General features: G+C 43.9%; 1 protein-coding gene across 13 annotated transcripts in view; it reads left to right on the forward strand.

The window, feature by feature from the left end:
* LOC140429216 (microtubule-associated serine/threonine-protein kinase 4-like) overlaps nucleotides 1-18,928 on the forward strand; it is a 651,560-nt gene that overhangs the window by 338,596 nt on the left and 294,036 nt on the right. For 6 of the 13 annotated variants that reach the window (XM_072515935.1, XM_072515937.1, XM_072515936.1 and 3 more), the window contains one exon: nucleotides 7,499-7,579. The exons of 5 other annotated variants lie outside the window; for them this stretch is intronic. In XM_072515935.1, the coding sequence (XP_072372036.1) occupies nucleotides 7,499-7,579 (81 nt within the window). Of the gene's footprint in view, nucleotides 1-478; nucleotides 502-650; nucleotides 811-7,498; nucleotides 7,580-18,928 lie in introns of those variants that run through there. 2 more of the 13 variants (XM_072515945.1, XM_072515944.1) reach the window with 2 other exon arrangements.

Genomic DNA, 18,928 nt, shown 5'->3' on the forward strand with positions numbered 1-18,928 from the left:
TTAGATACTATATGTGGGAAAGTGAATTTCAAATACCATTTGAGTAGCTGACGCCACTTAAAGTGCAGGGCAGATTAATCCAAGAATATGATGGTGAAAGCTGAACTGATTTTAAGAGGATTAAGGGCCTGTTTAATAAATAATTACATTTCATCAATTTGTGCTTTGCGACTCTGCAATAGCTTGCAAGCTGGTGCTTTGTTAGTGACAGTCTGTTAAATATAGTTTAGAAAAACCTGTAAGATCACAAAGCATTTTCTAATAAAAATCATGGGTTGTACTTGATCCCTGTATGTTGAACAGCCTTATCGAATGAAAAAAGCAGGCATATTTTAAAACGGCCGTAACAAGTGCTCTCCTTGGTATTTTGAAACTGCATTGTAATGAAGAGGATTTTTAATGTGGTTGATTTTAAGTGCGTATGTGTTTGTGTCGGGATATTCTGGTGTTAGTGACACGTCTGTTGTTAATAAAACCGAAGATAAAGCAGATGATGTCACTGTGAGTAACCCACTTTCCTAATATTTTATTTTTGTTTGGCTAAAACAATTTCAGTGCTAATGGTTTGTATTTGGTGTGGTGTGGCCAGCTGACGTTGCTTTTGTGGCTCCTGACGGTGGAAGAACCCAAAACTAGTCCCCCCTCCCCAAGAGAGATTTAGTCCGTTCCTTTCAGAGAGGTTCATTTTGGCTCTCTGTCAGCGCCAGGATGCTGGCAGTGATTTTGTCATGGTTACAATAGAGTGTGGTAACAAACGGCAGCCATGAAAGCCCAACGGGAAAGACTCCGAATTCCGGGCTTGACCTTGGAGTAAGTATTCCTCTGTTTAATAAATGATTTGGAATGATTTTACGGTTGATATATCTGAGCCTGCGTGCTGACATTTCCTTTATTTTTACTCTGAGATTTCAGGAGGCACGTTTTGTATGTACATACTGCAGTTATGAATAATTACTGTATTTGCTTTACACTACGGCACTGCAGGCTTGGTATGACAGGCAGTCGCATAATCAGCACATCAGAATCAGGAGAAAAAGCAACCTTGTTGGGGGTGGAAAATAAATCTTGCCGGCATATGGTAAATTAATGTATTTTCATGCCATGATCAAACGGAACGCTACTGCAGATCCTGCAGTTATTTGCTAATATAAAATGCAATGTCAATCCAACACTGTCTTGGTCACTCAGAAGTAGCAGGCCATGAATGATGCATAGCAAAAATTTGAAATTAAGAGACGGGAAAATATGAAATAGAATAACACCAACGTACCTGCGACATAAATGCTTAAAGTTAGCTGTTATAATTTGATATTTATTACCATGGGAATAAATGTATGGTTAATGAAGTGATTAATGTTGATAATGCAGATCAATTCATGTTATAAAATTGATCTGCTATCGTACAATTTTATTTTTTCATTTTCCATAAAATTATTTGAGTTCCCCTCACCCCCATTCTGCCCCCCCCCCCAACAAACCCCCAAGGCCATGTGTTGCAAAGAATGTAGTTAACAACTTCCTTCTGGATTCTTGCTATCCTGCTGTAAAAACAGCAGCTGCAAAGTATACTTGGGTTGATGTGCCCTCGGATTGATTTTGTTATTAACCCCTGGGGAAGCAATGCCCTATTTAGACTAGCTAAAATGAGAACTCAGCACATAGGGGAGGACCATCTTCTAACTCTATATCTGGTGAAGTATACCAGTCCACTAACGCATTGTGTCTTTAGAGCTGTCAAATTAGAATCCTGACTGTAAATTTCCTTTTGAACATGAGTTTCAAAAGGTAAAGGACATATTTTTTCAATCAGTATCATTCTTGGCATTTGTACTGGGCCTCTGATTCAGTTCTTATAATTAATTGATATTTAATTCAGATACCTGTAATGGAAGCTGAGCTATTGGGAATGTGGACCATCCTTTGAAGATGAAAATGGGTCAAGATGGGTTGGGGGGGATGATCCCATTTCCCATGAAGTATGCCTGCTGTTAGCCAGCATTGAATCAGATCATTCCAGTGTCCATTGAGGCCTCAAAATCTACAGTTTTTCATTCTGAAATCCGAGAAATGGTCAACTTTTGTGGCAAGATTGTATAAAATTCTATATCTGCAGAAAGTTATTAAATTCAGGTATTTTAAGAATTTTTAAATTGCAAGATAACTTCGTACTTGATTCCTTGGTGTTTTTGCACACCGATTGTGTTTATATTTTGAAGCAAGTATTGCACAGATACATCTTAAGCTACATGTATGTACCTAACTAGTTTGCAGCATAATATGAAGTCAATCAGTCATTTTATTTGCAGTTACCTCCAAAGCAGTTACTTGTCTTTGCATCCCCATCCCATCTAATACATATTTGATCAGGACATTAATTATTTTGCTGAAAAAAGAGACATGTTGCTGAAGTTTTTATCTTGTACTCATCAGGACAAATACAGCAATGCCGAATTTCAAATTATCAGAATTTGTATTGCAGGAAAAAGGTTGTTTTTTCTATGACAACACTTCAGCCAATCAGAGTCAATTTGCCAACCAATCAACCCTCTTTTCTTCTGCAGTATGAACCATGGTGATTGTTTAAAATTTGACATTCTTGCATTTGTCCCAATAATAAACATTTCAGCAACATATGTCTTTCTTTTCAGCAACATTCACCAATTTAAAATGATCACCAGAATGTATAATTAATTTATTAATTATAAATTAATGTTATAACATTAAAAAATATTTTTCCTAAAAGTTTTATAGGTTAATTTCCATATCTATTTAAAAAAAATAAAAATAATGGACCAAACATTGCTTTTGATGAATATGAACACAGAGATTGGGACAAATCAGAAAACCTTTGTTTGGATCTTAAAACTGCAACAGAAAGGTTGTTAAGTTTAAAGATGGCTAGACTAAATGTTAAACTCTGTAACACAGAATTAAACCTGTTTGATGATGCACAAGATATTATACTTTTTATTTTTATGGTCCAATCATTCAATTGGCTGAGAAATACCATAGAAAATGCATATAAATTTAACATGTTCTTGTTCATAGATCATAGAATTTACAGTGCAGAAGGAGGCCATTCGGCCTATCGCGTCTGCACCGACTCTTGGAAAGAGCACCCTACCCAAGGTCAACACCTCCACCCTGTCCCCATAACCCAGTAACCCCACCCAACACTAAGGGCAGTTTTGGACACTAAGGGCAATTTATCATGGCCAATCCACCTAACCTGCACATCTTTGGACTGTGGGAGGAAACCGGAGCACCCGGAGGAAACCCACGCACACACTGGGAGGATGTGCAGACTCCGCACAGACAGTGACCCAAGCCGGAAACGAACCTGGGACCCTGGAGCTGTGAAGCAATTGTGCTATCCACAATGCTACCGTGCATTAAAAATTAAAAAGTATTTTAATTCTTTTCTGCTCTGCATATTTTACTATTATTCTTTGTTGGTGGGTATGTGTCCAGATGCAGCCTACTCCAGGTTATTTGCCTTTAGTGCAATGCAGTTTGCCGATAGACGCACAAAAGCATCCTGGGGTGGGTTGTCTTTTTTTCAGAGAAAGCCTCACTTCCACTTGATCCTTGCACAGGTGGCCTAGATTGGAAGTTAGTGAGGAATTGAGGACATGAACAATGGTCTTCCGACATCATCGTTCCAGACTGTAGTTACCCACCACATAATATTTGTCTATATTTTTGCACAGTTTCAATCAGATAAACCAGTATTCTTAATCTAAACACATTAGTACACACAAGTCTATCAATCTTAGTCTTGAAAATACCTGTGGACCAAGCATCCTCAGCTCTGGGGTACAGAATTCCAAATATTTACAACTCTTTGAGAGTCGGCACAACATCGTGGGCAGAAGGGCCTTTACTGTGCTGTAATGTTCTATGTTCCATGTTGGTCCGAAACGGCTGCCCTTTCAGCCTGAAACAATGGCTCCTCGTTCTAGACATTCCAGCCAGGAGAAAGGTCTTTAAGCATCTCAAGTAGTCCTCTCTCTATCTTGTATGTTTCAATGAGATCACATCTCATTTCTCTAAACTCCAGAGACTATTGGCCCATTCTACCTAATCTTTCCTAATAGGACAGCCCTCTTATCCCATAATCAATCTGTCAATTAAACTGTAAGCAAACAAGCTGAAGGAAATACACAGGCTAAATCAAGCTGAGGGAAATACACAGGCTAAAACAAGCTGAGGGAAATACACAGGCTAAAACAAGCTGAGGGAAATACACAGGCTAAAACAAGCTGAGGGAAATACACAGGCTAAAACAAGCTGAGGGAAATACACAGGCTAAAACAAGCTGAGGGAAATACACAGGCTAAATCAAGCTGAGGGAAATACACAGGCTAAAATAAGCTGAAGGAAATACACAGGCTAAAACAAGCTGAAGGAAATACACAGGCTAAAACAAGCTGAAGGAAATACACAGGCTAAAACAAGCTGAGGAAAATACACCGGCTAAAACAAGCTAAGGGAAATACACATGTTATGAGGCTAGACTTACAGCACACAAGGGGGGGAAAACTCTCTTCTCCTTCACCCACCCCCCACTCATTGAATGGAAAATATTTCCCCTCCAACTGACACAGAAACCAGTTATCATGTGCTCCTGTTTATAATTAGAATTCTAAATGTCTAACGTGCTGGATCTTCACTGTAACATGAACTGATTACAGTAGCAGCTAGTAACTTTCACAGGGCGGGTAGAAACTTCTTTCTTGTGTGAATTGTGACGCTAACCAGTGAATATTAATGATGAATTTGTGTGTCTGCCGCAAGTTTCAACTGTAGAGAATATGTATTCATTGTGAAAATCACCAGTATTATATCTTGCTTGACTCTGCGCTGTTTGTTTTTACTGTAATGCTAATTTTTCCCCCCCATTTGTTTAAACCTAAGCCACTCTTCACATTTACATATGTATTAGTGTATGGTTTTAAGTCCCTATTAAGATGGTTATTTGGCACTTCAATTTAATTGTGCAAAATAATTTTCATCGTGCTAGAAAACAATACTAATTCAGCCACTGATTTACAACCACACCACCATGGTCAGTATTGGGGTTCAACATCCAGGCTGATAGTGCCAGGTTGGCAGTGCCATCCTGTGCTGGGAGCAGTGGCAGCGGACAACATATCCCTCTTAACCCGGGGACTATACTAATCTTTGTCAGCCCAGCGAATCCCCTCGACTGCTTTACGTTTTTCCAAACTCTTGTAAACCTCATTGACGTAAAGTCACGTTAGTGAAGTATGAATATTCAATGAGGGGGAGGATCGGTAATGAGATTAAAATGTATTAAAATGGGGTTCCCGCCCTTACTAAGCATGAACCTTGTTACCTCACCGGCGAGGTGTGTGGAAATTCTCGCAGGATTTTCTGCCCATGTCGCCGTTCCCACTGACAGCTAACGGGCTATAAATCACCTCCATTATCGAAATGGGGAGAGATTGTAGAGCTCTATGATGTAGAGGGATATGCATGTTTTAGTGCATGAATCGGAAAAGGCCAGCATGGAGGTACAGCAAGTAATTAGGAAAACTAATGAGAATGTTACAAGTTATTGCGAGGGAAATTGAATATGTTATGCTTCAATTATACAGAATACAGGTGAGACCACATCTGGAGCACTGTGTACAGTATTGCCTCCTTATTTAAGAAAGGATGTAAATGTTTTGGAAGCAGGACAGAAAAAGTTTACTAGGCTCATATGAGGAATGGGATGATTGTCTTATGAGGAAACTTTGGACAGGCTCGGCTTGTATCTACTGGAGTTTAGAAGAAGAGTAAGAAGCACCTTGATTGAAACGTATAAGATCCAGGGGGTCTTGGCCAGGTGAACGTGGAGAGGATATTTTCTGCTGTGGGGGAATCTAGAACCAAGGGTTCACTATTTCAAAAACAGGGACCACCCATTCGAGGCAGCTTTGAAAAATAAATGTTTTCCCGGTGGTAATGAGTCTTTGGAAAGCTCTTCATCAAAAGGTGGTGGAAGCAGGGTCTTTGAATATGTTTAATGTAGAAGTAGATAGATTCTCAATAAGCAAGGAGGTGAAAGGTTATCAGGAGTAGATGTGAATGTGAATTTGAGGTTACAATCAGATTAGCCATGATCTTATAGACTCACGGAGCAGGCTTGATGGGCCGAGTGGCCTCCTCCAATTTGAATGTTCACAGAGAAACTGTCGAGTCTCTCAGAATTAGAGATTGCAAAGACAACATGAACTATGAGATGGTGAATGTGGTGGTTTTAATCTTCAAGACAAATACATCACCCCTCTATAATTGGTGTTGACAATGCTGGTGGAGCAGGTTGGGCAGTGGCTTATCCTGGAGAAACGGAGGGGGGGGGGGGCGGTAGGAGAATTAAACTAAGGAGAGTCAGACACAACAGTGCTTAAAACGATTGAGTCAGCTCTTTCGATAAATAACTGCACTGGTCGTGGATCCACTGCACTAAAATTTGAAGCACTGGGAGCTGACTGGGAAAAGAAGGAGCCTTAGTGGGGAAACAACCTTGAGGGTGCATGATTTCATGAGTTTTGGAAAAAGATGAGGGAATAATTAGTCGATCAAGCATGGAAAAGGTACCTTAGTGGGTGCAAGATCAAGAGGAAGACCTTGTGATCTGGAGTGGATTAGTTAAGGAGCTGGGGGAGAACTTTTTCTGCAAAGGTTTTATTCGAGGATAAGGAGACTGAATATGCGGGAGGATGAAACGGTTAGAGATGGTCGCATCAAGATCTCATTGGGACCACAAGAGGTTTTAAGGTGGGGGTGGTGGTGGAAGACTTTGGCTGTAGGTACAGATGAATATAGGAAGAGGAACAGGCCATTCAGCCCCTTGAACCATTGAAGTAAATCATGGCTGCTCTATAACTCAACTCAATTCATTTAGCTCTGTACCTCTTGATAAACGTTGAGGGAATTTACTTTTTAGGGTGAAATTGAGAATGTCAAATTCTGTCATTATATAGGATTCCATTTTATTTACTGGTATTTTGAGAATAAATTCCACAATTCTACATACCTTTGTAAGACATCAGCCATTGGCCTAGCTGATTTAGTTTTTTCCGTATTAAAAACCTTAAAATCTACAAACAGCGCAGTATAAATCTTAAGGTTTGTTAATATTTGAACAAAGTGCAACTTTTAACCACAGAGTAAGTGAAATGTTTGAAAAAGATGCCTCTGAGAAATGCGTTTAGTAGCTGCCTTGTGTTCTAAAAAATCAGCTGAAATATTTACATGGCCCTTAAATATCTTCAAAGAAGGAGACACTGGGATAACCATTTCAATCTTAACTGTCAACAGCACTTGCTGATAAATTTATAATACCCAATGGCTGAATTCCAGCAGGAAATATATTTTTAACAGTGTTTGTCAATTGCTGCAGCTTTTTATGTTCTCCATCTATTCACTGTGGCATGATATAAAGAACAGCCAGTTTTCTGATTAGATGTGACATTTTAACTTTCAGCCTGACACCAAGAAGCTTGAGCCCTACTCCCACAAGTCCTTGCAGTCCATGTAGTCCACTACATGCTTTTCACTTTTGGAGGTAAGGGTATGATATTGTTTCGGCCTGCCTAGGGAAAGTTCAATTGAAAACAATGTTTGCGTGTGCATTGAAGACGGACATCCAGTCTTTAAGATTAAATGTCCGCTGTCAGCTTGATCATTTTATTCCTTATTTCTGTGCAATTGTCTTTTTGTTGTTATGTCTTTCGTTTGACAATTTTCTTCCTTAGTTTTCTTTTGCAGCCTGTTCTGTGTATTTTCATTCGCCACACTTTCATTTGTCTCATTTTTTGTGTTTCCATTCCGAACCAACTGGTATTCTCTGGTTTACCACCTGGGCTGTGGTTCTTATGACGCAACGAGCATCTAGTTATTCTCGTCTGGAGGAGAGCTGAAGGGGGTCTGATCATCTTTCTGTTTTACTTTCCAATCTGTAAAACAAGAGAACAGAATTGGGCAGTGTGCTAAATGAAGGTCTGATCCAATTACGTTATTTTCCCCATTTGGGTGGGTTAGGGTAGAATGACTCTCAGAATATCCAGCAGGAGGTAACGAGAATAAATATTTGTGAGGAATTATTAAAGTTCCGCGCAGTTGTCTGATATTTTGTTGAGCACCTGTGTTGGGTCAATAAGTGATGCCGCTTGCAGAGATGGTGAATTATTTAGCTTTGCCTACATGTTTATGCTGCACTTTTGTTTAATGATGACTTCTACTGTTGCTTCCTTACATTTTTAATTAAATTATTTTGTGTTTTATCTTTTTTCTTCTGGACTCTTTCTTTGTTTTTGAGGGGTGCATTTCCATGGGGGTCGATTGCCATCCGGTACCTAAGCCACATGATCATTGTTTTAAAAAATATATATTTTTATTAAGCTTTTGTCATTTTATACAAAAATACAAACAACAACAGTAACAGTAAACTAAAAAGACCAATAAACTAATTCATGCATACATGATCACTATTTATATGTGAGCTTTGCCTGTCCCCGTCTTAGTGGAGGAGCTATACGTGTTAGCTTTGGAAAGTCACGGCTTTGCAAAAGCGGACAGTGCACAAAAGAAGTTTGCAGCTCAAAAGCAGACATGTTTTTAGACCTTATGACTTGCAAAGATGGAACTGAGAGTACAATGGGGCTTGAGCTAACTATTATTAAAGCTGCAGGTACAAGCTTAACCTTCCATCACTTCATTAAAAGGTTCCAGGAGCAGATCAAATGCACAAAATGTTTAATGGATTGAATTAATGAATTGTGAAACTATTAAAGGGACATGTGAATCCGGAGGACAAGAGATTTAGTGTTTAACGAAGCCTTGGAGCATGCCAACGCCATGCCGCCCGAGAATTTAATTTTGCTAGTGTTTGATCTAGTAGGTTTTTGGCCTCTTAGAGCCTACTGTAATTGTACCTGCCCAAGCCATAAATAATTTTGCCTGGAAGGGTTATTGACTCTTTGTGTACCAGTCGGTTTTTGGCATTAAGTTACATATGGGAAGTCAAGATCTAATGTACTTTCTGGTGAAATTGGATTAGAGCACGGGAAATAATTGGATTGGGGTTGCAATTCATTTGAAAGTCATGCATTCTGCCGTTGTTCATATCTTCATTTAAAATTTCTGTGTCTTGAACGATCATGGAAACTGCCTGTGTAAACTTGCCGGGTCCACATGTGTGATGCCAGGGAGCCCAAGTCAATGGGAATCAGGGAAAACTGTCCACGGGCAGTCAAGGCACAGCAGCGCCTCCACTGGGACACAACATGATTGCAGTATGACAACTTTACAAAGGCTGTTTTTGTTATAAGTCTGGACATGGGAATTTATAATGGAAAGAGCTGACAGGATGTACACACTGTTGCAAGATTTTTAATTTATGATGCATTGAACTCCCATGATGGTGGCATGAAAGGCTACGGACAGGTTGCAGTCTTCAGTTGAAATGTTCATTTCGTTTTCTTGCCTACACTCATTTCAAGCCCATTTTTTTCTTTTGAACCTACCTGAAAAGTTTACTTGCAAATGCTGGAAATAAGTCGTTATTCACTACAGTCGTTAAAATGGAAATGCATTTAGCATCAGGAGCTGAATGTTTTGAGTTCTTTGATCCATCTATGACTAACTGCCTGGCTGCAGGCTTGGTTTTGTAATCTGATCCTCTTATTGATTATTAATGTTCACAGCTTATATTTACACGTGGACGTTGACCTGATTACTCCATGAGAGCAAATTCAACGCCTCCATGTGCACACAACCTGCATGTCACTCTCACAGTCATTGAATCTAACTACGTTGTACTCGTTTACAAGCAACCGCAATGATATATACCGTATGAAATCCAGAATTTGGCAAATCTCCGTGACTGTACAGACAAGTAGATCTATTCCTATTCGTCGTTGATCATGTTTCAAAATTAAGCCAAATGCATCATCTCTCCTACTCCACTTCCTTTATAATTTCCCAAACCTGGAATTATATATTAATGATAATACCAGGAATGTTGAAATATCACCAATTAATGCATTTATACCAGGAAACAACCTTCTTATCTCAAATTAAAATGAGCTACAATTAATCGGGAAAGAAATAACCTTCACATACAGTTGAGCATCCCCTGACTAGATCCTTTTAAGGAAGAAAAAGAAGCTGCATTTTAAGAGATTTCATATATTACTCCTTTGGAGATAAAACTGTTGACCAGCTTCAGTTTCTGAAAAGCGGAATAGCTGCTTTAAAAGCAGACATTTTTTAAGTATGGGCAATTAAATCGTGGCCAAACATAATCTGGCTTTCACTTGATTTCCATGCATATGTTTGCAGTAGGAATTGTTCCAATTAATTTGGATTTAATTAATGTTCCAATTAATGTGGGTTTAATGTAAAGTACCTACTACATTGATCTAGGATCTGTTATTTGTCAAGGATATCCAACTCTGTCTTTTACTAACTCCAAAGCTGTTGATACCGTGTCTGACTATCGGTCCCCAAGTTGAAGTTGAAGAGGAGTCAAAGTTCAGTTCTGTTCAAAATCCAGTTACCGACTTCCGGGTGCGGCGATGACCAGCTGAGTCGCACGTTTCGGCAGCTCCCTGTGAAACGGACTTTTGGGCTCTTGATAGGAGCCCCAACGGCAATTTTGACGGCTAAAAACACTGTGCGGTAAACCAGAAGGGAATCCCCCCTGGATACGGATGGAAAAAGGAGGCGAGAGTGGCCAGATTGCAGTGGATCCTTTAGAACAGCGGCAAGGAAGGCAAGCAAAAACCAAGATGGCGTCGGAAGGTGGCAGTTTAACATGGGGCCCTGAACAACAAGAGTTCTTGAAATGCTGTGTGGAAGAGATCAAAAAGGAAATGAAGAAAGAGCTGTTGGCCCCGATACTACAGGCGATCGAAGGGCTAAAGGAGGAACAAAAGACCCAGGAGCGGGAGCTTCGGGTCGTGAAGGCAAAGGCAGCCGAGAATGAGGACGATATACAGGGCCTGGTGGTGAAGACGGAGACGCAGGAGGCACATCAGAAACGATGTGTGGAAAGGTTGGAGGCACTGGAAAACAACGCAAGGAGGAACAACCTGAGGATTCTTGGTCTTCCTGAAGGTGTGGAGGGAGCGGACGTCGGGGCATATGTGAGCACGATGCTGCACTCGTTAATGGGAGCGGAGGCCCCGGCGGGTCCGTTGGAGGTGGAGGGAGCATACCGAGTGATGGCGCGAGGACCGAGAGCAGGATAAATTCCCAGAGCCATAGTGGTGAGATTCCTCCGTTTTAAGGATAGAGAAATGGTCCTTAGATGGGCGAAGAAAACTCGGAGCAGTAAATGGGAGAACGCGGTGATCCGCGTTTATCAAGACTGGAGTGCGGAGGTGGCGAGAAGGAGGGCGAGCTTTAATCAGGCCAAGGCGGTGCTTCATAAAAAGAAGATAAAATTTGGAATGCTGCAACCGGCAAGACTGTGGGTCACATATCGAGGGAGGCACCACTACTTTGAGACGGCGGATGAAGCGTGGACTTTTATTGTGGAAGAAAAACTGGAATGAGCGGGTTATTAAAAAGAACGTTCGAACAAAGTGGTGGGGCGAATGTGGGGGGCAAAGAGGGGTATTATGCACTAATCCTGCGATGTGGTAACTTTTCTCTCTCCCACAGGTGGTGATGGGGGGAGGAGGGGAGGTGGAGGAGATGGGGCGTTGGCCATTGGGGGCGGGGCCAAGAGAGAAGCGCGGGCTTGGTTCCCGCGCTATGATAATCATGGCGGGAATAGAGAAGCAGGAAGGAGGGGGGCGTCGCACGGTGCGAGCCGAGGTCACGGGGGAAAGCCGAGGTCAGCCAGAGTTTGCTGACTTCTGGGAGCAACATGGGGGGAGTAATTACGCTAGCGGGGGATCTAGTGGGGGGGGTGGGAGGGGGGAATTACTGGGTTGCTGCTGCTGGGGAGAGGGGGGAGCTGGTATGGGAGAGGATGGGTGGGGGGGCACCGCCTGGGGGAGATACAGCTGCGTGGGAACCGGGTGAGGAGCTGGAAAAAGGTGATGGCTAATCGACAAGGGGGGGGGGGGTAGGAAGCCCCCCAACTCGGCTGATCACGTGGAACGTGAGAGGGCTGAACGGGCCGATAAAGAGGGCACGGGTACTCGCACACCTTAAGAAACTTAAGGCAGATGTGGTTATGTTACAGGAAACGCACCTGAAACTGATAGACCAAGTTAGGCTACGCAAAGGATGGGTGGGGCAGGTGTTCCATTCGGGGCTAGATGCGAAAAACAGGGGGGTGGCTATATTAGTGGGGAAGCGGGTAATGTTCGAGGCAAAAAACTATAGTGGCGGATAACGGGGGCAGATACGTGATGGTGAGTGGCAAACTACAGGGGGAGACGGTGGTTTTGGTAAACGTATATGCCCCGAACTGGGATGATGCCAATTTTATGAGGCGGATGCTAGGACGCATTCCGGACCTAGAGATGGGAAAGCTGATAATGGGGGGAGATTTTAATACGGTGTTGGAACCAGGGCTGGATAGGTCGAAGTCCAGGACTGGAAGGAGGCCGGCAGCAGCCAAGGTACTTAAAGATTTTATGGAGCAGATGGGAGGTGTAGACCCGTGGAGATTTAGCAGACCTAGGAGTAAGGAGTTCTCGTTTTTCTCCTATGTCCATAAAGTCTACTCGCGAATAGACTTTTTTGTGCTGGGTAGGGCATTGATCCCGAAGGTGAGGGGAACGGAGTATACGGCTATAGCCATTTCGGATCACGCTCCACACTGGGTGGACTTGGAGATAGGGGAGGAAACAGGAGGGCGCCCACCCTGGAGAATGGACATGGGACTAATGGCAGATGAGGGGGTGTGTCTAAGGGTGAGGGGGTGCATTGAAAAGCACTTGGAACTCAATGATAATGGGGAGGTCCAGGTGGGAGTGGTCTGGGAGGCGCTGAAGGCGGTGGTTAGAGGGGAGCTGATATCAATAAGGGCACATAAAGGGAAGCAGGAGAGTAAGGAACGGGAGCGGTTGCTGCAAGAACTTTTGAGGGTGGACAGACAATATGCGGAAGCACCGGAGGAGGGACTGTACAGGGAAAGGCAAAGGCTACATGTAGAATTTGACTTGCTGACTACAGGCACTGCAGAGGCACAATGGAGGAAGGCACAGGGTGTACAGTACGAATATGGGGAGAAGGCGAGCAGGTTGCTGGCACACCAATTGAGGAAAAGGGGAGCAGCGAGGGAAATAGGGGGAGTGAGGGATGAGGAAGGAGAGATGGAGCGGGGAGCGGAGAGAGTGAATGGAGTGTTCAAGACATTTTATAAAAAATTATATGAAGCTCAACCCCCGGATGGGAGGGAGAGAATGATGGGCTTCTTGGATCGGCTGGAATTTCCCAAGGTGGAAGAGCAGGAAAGGGTGGGACTGGGAGCACACATCGAGGTAGAAGAAGTGGTGAAAGGAATTAGGAGCATGCAGGCGGGAAAGGCCCCGGGACCGGATGGATTCCCAGTCGAATTCTATAGAAAATATGTGGACTTGCTCGCCCCGGTACTGACGAGGACCTTCAATGAGGCAAAGGAAAGGGGACAACTGCCCCCGACTATGTCTGAAGCAACGATATCGCTTCTCTTAAAGAAGGAAAAGGACCCGCTACAATGCGGGTCCTATAGACCTATTTCCCTCCAAAATGTAGATGCCAAGGTCCTGGCCAAGGTAATGGCAATGAGAATAGAGGAATGTGTCCTGGGGGTGGTCCACGAGGACCAAACTGGGTTTGTGAAGGGGAGACAGCTGAACACGAATATACGGAGGTTGTTAGGGGTAATGATGATGGCCCCACCAGAGGGAGAAACGGAGATAGTAGTGGCGATGGATGCCGAGAAAGCATTTGATAGAGTGGAGTGGGATTATTTGTGGGAGGTGTTGAGGAGATTTGGTTTTGGAGAGGGGTATGTTAGATGGGTGCAGCTGTTGTATAGGGCCCCAGTGGCGAGCGTGGTCACGAATGGACGGGGATCTGCATATTTTCGTCTCCATAGAGGGACAAGGCAGGGATGCCCTCTGTCCCCATTATTGTTTGCACTGGCGATTGAGCCCCTGGCGATAGCGTTGAGGGGTTCCAAGAAGTGGAGGGGAGTACTTAGTGGAGGAGAAGAGCACCGGGTATCTTTGTATGCGGACGATTTGCTACTATACGTGGCGGACCCGGCGGAGGGGATGCCAGAAATAATGCGGATACTTGGGGAGTTTGGGGATTTTTCAGGGTATAAATTGAACATGGGGAAAAGTGAGTTGTTTGTGGTGCATCCAGGGGAGCAGAGTAGAGAAATAGAGGACCTACCGTTGAGGAAGGTAACAAGGGACTTTCGTTACCTGGGGATCCAGATAGCTAAGAATTGGGGCACATTGCATAGGTTAAATTTAACGCGGTTGGTGGAACAGATGGAGGAGGATTTCAAGAGATGGGATATGGTATCCCTGTCAATGGCAGGGAGGGTGCAGGCGGTTAAGATGGTGGTCCTCCCGAGATTCCTCTTTGTGTTTCAGTGCCTCCCGGTGGTGATCACGAAGGCTTTTTTTAAAAGGATTGCAAAGAGCATCATGGGTTTTGTGTGGGCCGGGAAGACCCCGAGAGTGAGGAAGGGATTCTTACAGCGTAGCAGGGATAGGGGGGGGCTGGCACTACCGAGCCTAAGTGAGTATTATTGGGCCGCTAATATTTCAATGGTGAGTAAGTGGATGGGAGAGGAGGAGGGAGCGGCGTGGAAGAGATTAGAGAGGGCGTCCTGTTGGGGGACTAGCCTACAGGCTATGGTGACAGCCCCATTGCCGTTCTCACCGAGGAACTACACCACAAGCCCGGTGGTGGTGGCTACACTGAAGATTTGGGGACAGTGGAGACGGCATAGGGGAAAGACTGGAGCCTTGGGGGGGTCCCCGATAAGAAACAACCATAGGTTTGCCCCGGGGGGAATGGATGGGGGATATGGAATGTGGCAAAGAGCAGGAATAACGCAACTGAAAGATCTGTTTGTGGATGGGAAGTTCGCGAGTCTGGGAGCGCTGACCGAGAAATATGGGTTGCCCCAAGGGAATGCATTCAGGTATATGAAACTGAGGGCTTTTGCGAGGCAACAGGTGAGGGAATTCCCGCAGCTCCCGACACAAGAGGTGCAGGACAGAGTGATCTCAAAGACATGGGTGGGGGATGGTAAGGTGTCAGATATATATAGGGAAATGAGGGACGAAGGGGAGACTATGGTAGATGAACTAAAAGGGAAATGGGAAGAAGAGCTGGGGGAGGAGATCGAGGAGGGGCTGTGGGCAGATGCCCTAAGCAGGGTAAACTCGTCGTCCTCGTGTGCCAGGCTAAGCCTGATTCAGTTTAAGGTATTACACAGGGCACATATGACTGGAGCACGGCTCAGTAAATTTTTTGGGGTGGAGGATAGGTGTGCGAGGTGCTCGAGAAGCCCAGCGAATCATACCCATATGTTTTGGTCATGCCCGGCACTACAGGGGTTTTGGATGGGGGTGACAAAGGTGCTTTCAAAAGTAGTAGGAGTCCGGGTCGAACCAAGCTGGGGGTTGGCTATATTTGGGGTTGCACAAGAGCCGGGAGTGCAGGAGGCGAGAGAGGCCGATGTTTTGGCCTTTGCGTCCCTAGTAGCCCGGCGCAGGATATTGCTAATGTGGAAAGAAGCCAAGCCCCCGGGGGTGGAGACCTGGATAAATGACATGGCGGGGTTTATAAAGCTAGAGCGGATTAAGTTCGTCCTAAGGGGGTCGGCTCAAGGGTTCACCAGGCGGTGGCAACCGTTCGTCGAATACCTCGCAGAAAGATAGACGGAATGGGAAAAAGAAGGCAGCAGCAGCAGCAGCCCAGGATCGGGGGTGGGGGGGGGGGGGAGGGGTGGGGGGGGGGGAGGGGTGGGGGGGGGGGGGGAGGAACCAAAAGGACTCTCAGGGTTGTTAATATATACTGTATAGTATGTATAGGTCGTTGCTACAGATAATTATATATTGGACTGTTAAATTATATTTTTGGAGAGTGTTACTTGTGACAAGGCAGTTGCCAATTAGGGCTAGTTTTCATTTTTGTTATTTATTCATTTTTTGTTTATAAAATAGGTCATTGTTATTTGTGTTGTTATAATATTGTGTAAAGGATGCACAATGTACTGTGTTGGTTGACCAAAAATTTTCAATAAAATATTTAATTAAAAAAAAAATCCAGTTACCCTTTTGCTTACAGTCCCCATTGTGCATCTAAATTCAGCTTCATTGTTGTCCCTGATTGTCTGCCTAGGATAGGTATTGCACAACCACGCCATTCTGTTGACCTGGATGCTGAATGCCCTAACCCCCTCTATTCGTTGATATTCTACCCGATATCCTTATCACCAAATAATTGATTTCTTGAATAATCTTTGTACTGGCTCCTCCCCTATCCCATTTACAAGAACTATTAAATGAACTAACAAACCACATTGTGTTAACTCAACATAATTACAATTGCGCAGCTCTTCCTTGAGGCCTTTCAATGCTTTGTTGATGCTGTGTAGCTACTAAGCTGCAAAAATACATCTTTTTATTAAGAGCTTCCATCTCACTGAGGAGGATCAGGCCAATCCTCATCCAACAACCTGCTCTGAAAACTCTGCTCACATATTGACAGCTGTGACAAATTGCACAAGAGGAGCTGAGGCAGTCCTCAACATTCTAAATAATCAACAAAATTGTAAATAAAACGACCCACAAGATTAGTTTTTTAAAAAGTCAATGTGCCCCATCTCCCAATGTTCACAAATCCTTGAAAGAATTACAGAGTCCGTTCCGGATCAACAACAACTAATCAGTTATTCCTTGGTCCATACCCTATCGGTGTATCTAGTTTTGTTGAAATCTGTCCATTAACGGTTGAGATATATTGTTTACTGACAAATAGACAGACAACTCTGGAGGTGAAAACATGACCTCTGCATACCTTCAGAGGTAATTAAACTAAAATGAATCAATGCATGGATTTGTGTTGCACACTATCAAAAGGATCCTGAGATGCTTGCGAGGATAAAACATTTCAAAAGTATACAGCTTAACATGAAGAAATATAAATATCAAGAAAACCTTGAAAGATTGTGTCATTTCTCACAAGAACACGAGGAACAGGGGCAGGAGTAGACCGTGTGGTTGGTCGAGCCTGCTCTGCTATTCAGTATAATCGTGCCGGATCTTGGATTTCAATTCCACTTTCCTACTTTCTTTTTATTTCCTTTAATTCCCTGAGAGACCAAAAATCTCTCCATCCCACCCTTAAATATTCAGTGATATAGCATCTATAACTATCTGGAGCAGAGAATTCCAACGATTCACAACCTTTTGAGTGAAGTAATTTCTCCTTATCTTGGTCAGAAATGGTTGCCCCCCTTTACCCGAGACAGTGGCCTCCAATTTTAGATTCCCCAACATTTGGGGAGGCGGTGGCACTGTTATTAGACTGGCAATCCAGAGACCCAGGGTAACTGGGTTCTGGGGACCGGGTTTGAATCCCACCAGCTCAAATTTGATGGAGCACAGATGATGAAATTTGAATTCAGTAAAAGCCTGGATTGAAAAGTCTAATGACGACTGTGAAACCATTGTCGATTGTTTTAAAAAGCAGTCTGGGGTGATGATGTGAACGCGGGAGCGGCTGTGTTTTCACAAGCTCTGGCTCTTCCCATCTTTTAATCCTCAGTTTTATGCTTGGGCGCACCTTTTTTTTTTTGTCTTTTCTTGGTCTGCATGGTTCGTGCAATGTACCAAGAATTGTTGGTCAGTATTTCAGCTTTATTGAGTCACAATGAAAGGCATCAATCCTCGTTGATTTGTGCCAGCTGGAAGGAGGTGGGGTGGAGCCCTGTCTTTGGTGGCATAGCTATGTTTGGGAGGATTCCTACCCTGACGGTATGGTGCTCACCAGCAGATGGTGGCTGCTAGTGATCAAATTAATCTGTCTTTAATGGCTTGACTCCATGATGCGGGATGTCAAAACCCAGTTTCAGGACGAGGTTTCTTTATGAAGGCAGTAGCAGTGCATGAGAAAGTTATTGCGACACCGAGAGCGTTATACTTGGTGGAAGCCTGCCCCTGTGTGGTTGGGGTCCTGTTGCATGGCCTATTGTTCATCCTGAAGATACGGGTGAGGACCAGGGGGAACCGGTGAGGAGCCCTGTTGAGCCTGGTGTCTCCAGTGAGATGGTGCAGAGGCACCCGGCTGAGTTTGAGCACTGGCTGCCATGTTTTGGGAATCTCAATCTGGAGGGTGGGTAGCTCAAATTTGATGGAGCATATTTACTGCTGTCTTTGAAGCCTGGGGTTGGGGTGGCCTTTCAACCTCTTTTTCTGTGTGATCATTGTTCCCGGTGTCGCCTGAGAGCGGGGGGATTGCCTGAGCCAGCTGGGCTGATTTCCCCCCCCCCCCCCCCCCCCCCCCCCCACCACCACAATCCTCCTCTGCGGGTGACTAAGTTGTTGACCGCCTGGGCCCAATAGAATCAACAGGCTGGAAGTAATGAAGCTTATGTTCCAATCGTTGAAATCCTTAGACGATCCTGAAGGGTCCCCTCCGTTATAGATCCTGCTTTCTCCTTGATGTGTACATTCTTCATGCACCAGTGGAGTGGACTTCATTCTGATGACAACCTCGCTTCTCAGTTGTGAACCTGGACCTTACTCCCTAATAATCATGTTGTTGTCTGTTAATGTTGTTATTTTATCTGCTTGCAGGAAAGTGAATTATTTGGGGGGTGATGTCTTGCACTGTCAATTATCCTAAATTAATAAGACTGTATCATGTTAAGCTGGATATTGTATGCGGGATTTGGGCAGAGTTTCTTTATCCTTTTTGTATCTTTGTGGGGGAAGACCAG

The sequence above is a fragment of the Scyliorhinus torazame genome, chromosome 9 (genome assembly GCF_047496885.1).
Source record: "Scyliorhinus torazame isolate Kashiwa2021f chromosome 9, sScyTor2.1, whole genome shotgun sequence".
Lineage (NCBI taxonomy): Eukaryota > Metazoa > Chordata > Chondrichthyes > Carcharhiniformes > Scyliorhinidae > Scyliorhinus > Scyliorhinus torazame.